Source organism: Oryx dammah, unplaced genomic scaffold (genome assembly GCF_014754425.2).
Source record: "Oryx dammah isolate SB20612 unplaced genomic scaffold, SCBI_Odam_1.1 HiC_scaffold_23, whole genome shotgun sequence".
Classification (NCBI taxonomy): Eukaryota; Metazoa; Chordata; class Mammalia; order Artiodactyla; family Bovidae; genus Oryx; species Oryx dammah.
Genome location: NW_024070207.1, coordinates 30,388,574 through 30,398,297, shown reverse-complemented (window position 1 = coordinate 30,398,297; position 9,724 = coordinate 30,388,574). Strand labels below are relative to the sequence as shown.

At 43.1% G+C, this 9,724-nt stretch overlaps 1 protein-coding gene across 1 annotated transcript in view; it reads left to right on the top strand.

The window, feature by feature from the left end:
* The first annotated feature begins 8,582 nt into the window (after positions 1–8,582).
* The window catches only part of LOC120882601 (testis-expressed protein 13D-like), a 1,677-nt gene continuing 535 nt past the window's right edge, over positions 8,583–9,724 (top strand). The window contains exon 1 of the mRNA XM_040266621.1: positions 8,583–9,677. Coding sequence (XP_040122555.1) covers positions 8,583–9,677 — 1,095 coding nt within the window. The remainder of the gene's footprint in view (positions 9,678–9,724) is intronic.

The window sequence follows — 9,724 nt, the reverse complement described above, 5'->3', positions numbered from 1 at the left end:
ACTCCAAGAAGTGGAAGCTCTTAAGCAAAATAAAAATCCTCCTTATCTCTGCTGTTACTACAAAAATCCAGGAAATTGGAATAAAGACGTACAAGCTTGAGCACTCCACCTGCCTTTAGCCCTCTAACCAGCCTTTCCAATGCCCTTCTAACCTCTAATGATGGGACTCTGAGGAATTACAGGGTTTTCCCCCAGTCCTTCCCCTTAGCCAACTTTGCAAAACCACTCTCCAGATTGGGAATAAATGTCTCTCTGTACTAATTGACACTGGAAGTACACTCTTGGTATTCAACCTCACTGTTATTAAATTGTCCTTGCCTTGGAATACTTGGATAAAATAATGCGGGCTACAAATTAAACTCAGCAGGTTTCTATTTCTAAACCTATCTCCTTTTGTTTAAGACCTCTAAGAGATACCCTCCTTTCCTCCTTAGTTCCTTCACCCCATTCATTTATTGGGCTGATATTTCTTCATAAAATAACATGCTGGAATTTATCTCCCAAAAGGGGGAAATGGTTTTAGAATTTGATAACAGCAACCAAAATAGCCAACTAAATAAATCAAATGACCCTTCAATGTATTTTATTTGTTCTGTCGCTGACAGCATTAGAGCTAATTCTAAGGATATTAATCATTTGTTCCTATTGGATCAACTATCACTCTCCTTATGGATGAAATCTTCAACAGGTATCACCAGAATCCATGGTACACCTCCTATCAAGATTGAAGTAGATCCCTTAAAGCCTCCCCAAGAATTGATCAATACCCTATAAGTAAAGAGGGCCTCCAGGGCATTAAGCTGATAATAGAAAACTGTTTGGCCCAGGGCCTCCTTATCTCCTGCACTAGTCCCTGTTCAGTTCAGTTCAGTTGCTCAGTCGTGTCCGACTCTATGCGACCCCATGAATTGCAGCACGCCAGGCCTCCCTGTCAACCAACTCCTGGAGTTCACTCAGACTCACAACCATTGAGTCAGTGATGCCCTCCAGCCATCTCATCCTCTGTTGTCCCCTCTCCTCCTGCCCCCAATCCCTCCCAGCATCAGAGTCTTTTCCAATGAGTCAACACTTCGCATGAGGTGGCCAAAGTAAAGGAGTTTCAGCTTTAGCATCATTCCTTCCAAAGAAATCCCAGGGCTGATCTCCTTCAGAATGGACTGGTTGGGTCTCCTTGCAGTCCAAGGGACTCTCAAGAGTCTTCTCCAACACCACAGTTCAAAAGCATCAATTCTTTGGCGCTCAGCCTTCTTCACAGTCCAACTCTCACATCCATACATGACTAGTGGAAAAACCATAGCCTTGACTAGATGGACCTTAGTGGGCAAAGTAATGTCTCTGCTTTTGAATATACTATCTAGGTTGGTCATAACTTTTTTCCAAGGAGTCAGCGTCTTTTAATTTCATGGCTGCAATCACCATCTGTAGTGATTTTTGAGCCCAGAAAAATAAAGTCTGACACTGTTTCCACTGTTTCCCCATCTATTTCCCATGAAGTGATGGGACCAGATGCCATGATCTTCGTTTTCTGAATGTTGAGCTTTAGGCCAACTTTTTCACTATCCACTTTCACTTTCATCAAGAGGCTTTTTAGTTCCTCTTCACCTTCTGCCATAAGCGTGGTGTCATCTGCATATCTGAGGTTATTGATATTTCTCCCAGCAATCTTGATTCCACCTTGTGTTTCTTCCAGTCCAGCATTTCTCATGATGTACTCTGCATAGAAGTTAAATAAGCATGGTGACAATATACAGCCTTGACGTACTCCTTTTCCTATTTGGAACCAGTCTGTTGTTCCATGTCCAGTTCTAACTGTTGCTTCCTGACCTGCATACAGATTTCTGAAGAGGCAGATCAGGTGGTCTGGTATTCCCATCTCTTTCAGAATTTTCCAGTTTATTGTGATCCACACAGTCAAAGGCTTTGGCATAGTCAATAAAGCAGAAATAGGTGTTTTTCTGGAACTCTCTTGCTTTTTCAAGGATCCAGTGGATGTTGGTAATTTGATCTGGTTTCTCTCCCTTTTCTAAAACCAGCTTGAACATCTGGAAGTTCATGGTTCACATATTGCTGAAGGCTGGCTTGGAGAATTTTGAGCATTACTTTACTAGCATGTGAGATGAGTGCAATTGTGTGGTAGTTTGAGCATTCTTTGTCATTGCCTTTCTTTAGAATTGGAATGAAACCTGACCTTTTCCAGTCCTGTGGCCACTGCTGAGTTTTCCAGATTTGCTGGCGTATTGAGTGCAATACTTTCACAGCATCATCTTTCAGGATTTGAAACAGCTCAACTGGAATACCATCACCTCCACTAGCTTTGTTCGTAGTGATGCTTTCCAAGGCCCACTTGAGTTTACATTCCAGGATGTCTGGCTCTAGATTACTGATCACACCATCATGATTATCTGGGTTGTGAAGATCTTTTTTGTACAGTTCTTCCGTGTATTCTTGCCACCTCCTCTTAATATCTTCTGCTTCTGTTAGGTCCAGACCATTTCTGTCCTTTATCGAGCCCATCTTTGCATGAAATGTTCCCTTGGTATCTCTGATTTTCTTGAAGAGATCTCTAGTCTTTCCCATTCTGTTCTTTTCCTCTATTTCTTTGCATTGATCGCTGAAGAAGGCTTTCTTATCTCTTCTTGCTATTCTTTGGAACTCTGCATTCAGATGCTTATATCTTTCCTTTTCTCCTTTGCTTTTTGCCTCTCTTCTTTTCACAGCTGCTTGTAAGGCCTCCTGAGACAGCCATTTTGCTTTTTTGCATTTCTTTTCCATGGGGATGGTCTTGATCCCTGTCTCCTGTACAATGTCACGAACCTCAGTCCATAGTTCATCAGGCACTCTATCTATCAGATCTAGGCCCTTAAATCTATTTCTCACTTCCACTGTATAATCATTATGGATTTGATTTAGGTCATATCTGAATGGTCTAGCGGTTTTCCCTACTTTCCTCAATTGAGTTTGAATTTGGTAATAAGGAGTTCATGATCTGAGCCGCAGTCAGCTCCTGGTCTTGTTTTTGTTGACTGTATAGAGCTTCTCCATGTTTGGCTGCAAAGAATATAATCAATCTGATTTTGGTGTTGACCATCTGATGATGTCCATGTGTAGAGTCTTCTCTTGTGTTGTTGGAGGTCCTGTAACACCCCTATTTTACCTGTAAAGAAACTCAGTCGCTGAGGATGGCGATTTGACCAAGACCTCTGAGCCACAAATAATATTTTATCCCTCATTACTCTATTGTTCCCAATCCCCATATTTTATTAGCCTCCATCTCCACTTAATGCAAAATTTTAATTGCAGTTGACTTATGTAGTGCTTTCTTTAGCATTCCAGTAGATAAAGCTGGTCAATTTCTCTTTGCCTTTATTTGGGAAGTACAACAATATACCTGGACAGTAAAGCCTCATGGTTTTACCAAAAGTTTTTCCTATTTCTTACAAAAATTAAAAGCTGATTTAGATGATATAAAATTTCCTGGAGGCCCTACTTTATTACAATATGTAGATGCCTTGCTTCTCTGTTTCACTTCCCAGGTCTCCTCACAGGAAGATATTTAAGAGCATCCACCTGTTAAAGCTTTTATACTCAAAGGGACATAAAGTTTCTATGGAGAAACTGCAACTTATTCAAACTATTTTTTTTCTATGCCAAAACCAATACAGAATTGTAAAGTAAAAATTAAATAAAATAAATAAATAAATTAAAAAAAAATAAAGTTTACTATTTGGGGCATCTGATCTCAGAACAAAGGGTGTGCCTAGATACAGATGGGTTTGATGCATTCTGAATTTCCTCAAACCCAAAATCAAATACCAGCTACAAGGTTTTCTCAGGTTAGCTGGCAATTGTCAGAACTTGATTCCAAACTTTTATCACATGGCCCAAGCTCTATATGCCTTACTGAGGAACATGAAACCTGACCTTGTTACTTGTGAAGATCAGAGTAACCTAGCTTTTTTTTTTTTTTTTTAATCTTTATATTTATTTTTTTTTTTTAAATTTTATTTTTTATTTTACTTTATAATTCTGTATTGGTTTTGCCATACATTGACATGAATCCTAGCTTTTAAAATGTTAAAGGGAAAACTGATAAATCCCCCTACTCTTGGATACATGATTATCATTTTTCCTTGTTCTTCTTCATATATAAGGAGGGAAACACTCTTGGAAATGGGGATCATCCTTGTCTTGCTGGGTACTAAAGTCAGCAGCTAGACCCTATGGCATAAGAATACCCTCCTTGCCTCAGAGCCATTCCTGTTCCTGTCTTTTTAGTTAAAGCCACTGAAGAAATAATCATCAAATCCTTTCAAACTATCTTTGTAGTCCATGCAGACGTCCTAAATTGTTATCACACTCAACACCTTTAGGCCAATTGTCTCTCTTCCTAGAATATCCTCTTGCTAACTGCTCCTTATATAACTCTTTTTCATCTAATAACTTTAACTGTATCACCCTTCTTCCCTCATCTGTGGATGATACTCCTCATGATTGTTTGACTCTAACAGATCATCTTTTGACCCCTTGCAAAGATTTATAGAAAAATCCCCTAACCAATGCTGAATTTTCATAGTTTAGTGATGGTTCTTATTTAAAGAATGAAAAATGCAAATACTGTGCTAGGTATACAACTGCAACTCCTTTTGAAGTCATTGAGACAGCACCTTTGCCTTTGGTTACCTCAGTCTACCAGGCTGAATTATATGTTCTTACTCGGGTTGTACTTTAACCAAGGGTAAATTTGCAGACTTTATAGTGATAGTTGGCATGCCCTTTAACTTGCCCAGTGGACTATTCAAGGTTTGGCAAATGGATTATATTCAGCTTTCTCCATCTCATGGATATAAACATGTTTTAGTCATGGTTTGTATGTTTTCCCACTGGGTCAAAGTTTTTCGATGTAGATAAGCTACTGCCTCTTCAGTATCTACAATATTAATAGAAAAAGATTATCCCTACCTGGGTAACTTCTTGAGCTCCATCATGACTGGGGAACCCATTTTGCTGGCCAAATACTATATTTGTGCTGTTTGCCTAGATCTACAGCATTTTCATTATGCTTATCATGCTCAGTCTTTAGGACTAGTTGAACGAACTAACAGCACTATCAAACACAATTGGCAGACTTTCCTGGTGGTCCAGTGGTTAAGAACCCACCTGCCAATGCAGGGGATACAGATTTAATCCTTGGTATGTGAAGATTCTACATGCCTTGGGGCAACTAAGCCCATGTGTTACAACTACTGAGCCCATGCCTAGAGTCAGTGCTCTGCAGTAAGAGAAGCCACTACAATGAGAAGCAGTGAGAAGTCTGTGCATAGCAACAAAGAGTAGCTTACCACAACTAGAGAAAGCCTGCATGCAGCATCAAAGACCCAGCACAGCCAAAAATAAATAATAAAAACTAAACTAAAAGAAAAAAACTCATTTGGCAAAATTTGTGGAGACCCTCCAAGTACCTTCACCAAAAAGCATTGCTTGTTGGTCCTTCTAAATCTCACATCCATCCCTTTGGAACTCATAATTGCTGGGCACCTCAAGCATGTAGCTCCACAATTAATAAAAGGAGATATACTTCAATATTGAAAAGTTTTGATTACATCCATTGAAAATAGTCATGCTTTAGTACAGCAGTATTTTCACAGCATGCTCCTGAGAGATGAAGACCTCAAACACCATACTTTGCAGCCTGGAGATTTTGTTTTTTGGAAAAGACATCTCTAGAAAGACTGTCTTCAACCCCATGGGAAAGGTCCTAATAAGGTAATATTAGCCAACTTTTGTGCTGCCAAACTCCAAATTATAGATAGACTCTTGGAGTCATGTGTTGTATAAAGAAAGCACCAAACCCTGACTAGACCTATACACTAACTAGTGTCCTGAAAACAAAAATTTCTAGGAACTGAAGCAGACAACAGGTGAAGGAGACAGTTTTCCTGAGATGACTAGACCAGATGGCTGTCATTTCTCACTTTATTTTCCCTTTCCTTCTTAGACAATCCACATTTCCCACTCTATTGAAAAAGGGGGAAACTTTTCTGATGGATATGGCACCAGAAACTCTATGTTGGAGAACCATGTTGGAAACCATGTAGGAGACCTGTTGGTCTTTTCTGTAACCATTTTCTCTGTAATCCCAAATGCCAAGGCTGATTTTACCCACAAGCCTACGGATGTTACCTATCAGGTTAAGCTGTTATGACTGAATTTTCCCATACCTTATCTCAATCTTTCCCCAATCATAACCATACAACTGTAACTAAACACTCTACTTTTGCTGATCATATGATCTTCATTTTCCATGTTATTTTCCTCATCCAAATATGGTCTCCTGCACTCGAGTGAAGTCGCTCAGTCGTGTCTGACTTTTTGCGACCCCATGGACTGTAGCCCACCAGGCTCCTCTGTCCATGGGATTTTCCAGGCAAGAGGACTGGAGTGGATTGCCATTTCCTTCTCCAGGGGATCTTCCCGACCCAGGGATCAAACCTGGGTCTCCTGCATTGTAGACAGATGCTTTACCGTCTGAGCCACCAGGGAAGGGAAATACAAATGAGCTTACTCTTGTTTGCAAGGCTTTTAGAAAAGTTATGTTTGGCATGAGATGGTATTTCAAAGAATGTCATCTTAATTAGTCTGATCCCTAGTTTGAAATGGAGAAGGAAATGACAACCCCTCCAATGAGGCATTTGTGAGATGTTGCACATGGCTAAGTATTTCTGAAGATGTCAAAACTTGATACACAAAATCAGAGAATAAGCACACTGGGTGCAATAAATTTCATCTGGCATGATCCTCTTATTTGTTCAGTTGGCTACCTTCAAGTCTAAGGTCGTGGTTTAGAACCATCATACAAACTGAATTTTTCATATTACTTTCAATTCTACTTTGTATAATTATTTGTAAGCTTTGTAGCTATTGCTTTTTAAATTCTTTTAGAAATAATGTACAATGAAGTGATGCTAGCTTAATGCTTAAAGATAATCTCTAACACTTATGACTTTGATAAGATAAAGAATTTAGGTGGAAAATGCTTAAGAGTTCCTCCTATCTTTTCTTGTTACTCAAATGTGACCTCAACAGTTTCTAATGTGTATACTTTCCCTCTGACATGGCACAGGACAAGGATCAGGAAAGGTCCTTCCTGGCTCTGAGGAACAAAATCACCAAATATAGAAAACCTGACTCTTGATCAGCAATACTTTCAAGGAAAGATTTTGATCAAAAGGGGGAAATGTAAAAATCAAAAAAGGAAACGTACCATTCTTACAGCTTATTTTACATATTCCAGCAGGAAGAACTTTACTTTACACACCCCAGCAATTAGAAGGAAGATTTTCTCTTTGCATAGCAACACACAGCCAATGGGAAACTGTCATAACTCTGCCAATGAGAAGCTGCCACAACCCTAAACTCTTGCTCCCATTCAAAAACTTTAATTAAAAACAGTCCCTCCAAACTTCCTCCTTTCCTCTTTAAAGATCACTCCTCTTCTTTGTTCACTGGAGTTGCTTACAGTTTGCCACACTTTATATGTCCTGAATTTAATACTTCTGCTTTTCCAAAATAAACTCAATTTTGCTGACTGAATTGTTTACCTGTTTTTTTTTTTTTAAGGTTGAAACTGGTAATCAGGATGCCTTACACCATCTGGTATAGGGAGGGTATCTGTCATATGGGATATTTACTTCTTGCTTTTAGGGGGATGAGGGTCAGGGTGTCCTTACACTGGCTGTTTCTTAAGTAAATTTAATTCAAACTAATAAATATGCCAAAGTGGCATATTTACCTGGTTCCTACTGCTTCCCCACCATGCAGCCTCATCACTTTCCTCACATCAGTAGTGCAAGCACAGCTTTCTCTCTCAAGTCTCTCCCAACACTGTCCAACCCCTTTTTTGGGTTTTGATAGACCCCAAGTTTGCACCTTATTTACCTCCCAGTCTCCTTAACCTCAACTCCCTATCCCCCAAATCCACGCCCCCCCAACTCAAGTTCTCCGATCTCCATTGATTCACCCTTCCTTTTACAACAGGATTGAGAGAGAGAATATGTGTGTGTGTGTGTGTGTGTGTGTGTGTGTGTGTGTGTGCAGTTGCAGCCCCTAGGTGCGTGATTGGCAACTATTAGCATCTGGAAGGGATCCGCAGAGCCTGCTGCCACAGCGTGCTTGGGTCCTGCTGCCTGAACCAACTCCCCCCTCCCCTCTGCCACGTCTGGTCTCATTGCGGCACTCAGTGCAGCTTCTGGTCCGCTCACCCTGTAGAGGGGGCTCTGGCTGGGTGGCAGGTCTAGCAGCCTTGCGTGCGTGTGACTCAGCACGCCTGTGACGAGTCACATTGTCTGCAATTTGGCGGTTGGCCTGGTGGTGAGCGGACATGTTCTACTCTCGGTGAGGAAAGCGGGACCCTGTGAGGGACAAAAGAGGCGGGCGAGGAGGCCAGGACTGAACTAGGACTCAAGGAGGACTGAGCCGGGAGGTGAAGGGCGGACTTGGTAGCGGCTGCGGCTTTTAGCCGCCGTGACTGTCGGAAGGCAGCGTCTTCCTCAGTGAGGTGGTTGGTTGACTAGGCCTCAGCAGCCATGGCTGTGGACTTTGGGGACCATGCCAGTGGCTTTTGCCACATCGATGTAATCAAGTTCATCAACAATGAGGTCCTTGTGAACGGGGGTGGCCCTGATTTCTACACGGCCTTCCGCTCGCGACCCTGGAGCGAGATAGAGAATCAGTTGCAAATCATGGTTGCTGACCCGCTGGTGCCGCACAACATCAAAAGGGCATGTGCCTGGAGTGCACTGGCATTGAGCGTGCGTGTGGGTGCAAGGCAGTGGGAGCAGCAGGCGTACCGTATCAGGCAGCTCCAGAAGCAGGTGCGGGAGCGTGAGGCAGCTTCCTGGGCCCTGGCCAGTGAGCTGAAGCGCCTCCGTGCGGAGCGTGAGGAGGCGGCAGTGCATCTACGAAGCGTACGGTACGCCCTGAAGCAGGTGATGGATGAGCGAGATATGTTGAGCTGGCGACTGCTCCAGTTTGAGAGATCGGCCCAGCTAGCACCTGTGGCACATGAGACGCGGCCTGAGCCTGGAGCTGAGCAGCTTGGGGCTACAGCATGGCCCATGAATGTACCGGCGCATGGAGCACAGGGCATGCCACATTCAGAGAGTCAGATGGCAGCCCCAGCAGCTGTGGTTTATGTCCCCGGACCCCAGAGCTCCTTTGCCCAGGCAATGCAACCCGTTCCACCAATGCCGGTGCCACATCCATTCCCATGCCATGTGCCAGTCCCATCGGGATACCCATATGTGACACCTTTGCCACCTTTAGCAGTTATGGAAGGGGGAGCAGTCACGGCAGCAGCAGTGCCAGTAACAGCCGCACCCCAGATGCCTCCTCTGGGGATCTACCCACCTGGTCAGTGGGCTGCAGTGGGGGCCCAGGAAGTGATGGCCCCACCATATGACCAAAGTTTCTATGCCCAGGAGGAGTATTCTGAGAACCTCCAGGGGGAATATGCCCAGGAGGCCTGCAGAAGCCACAACCGAGAGGAAGGTGCTGTGTGTCCCCAGGGGATGTCCTCCCTGCCGGACAGCAGAGGCCAGAGCCGAGAGGAAGGTGCTGTGTGTCCCCAGGGGGTGTCCTCCCTGCCGGACAGCAGAAGCCAGAGCCAAGAGGAAGGTGCGGTGTGTCCCCAGGGGATGTCCTCCCTGGGGGACAGCAGAAGCCAGAG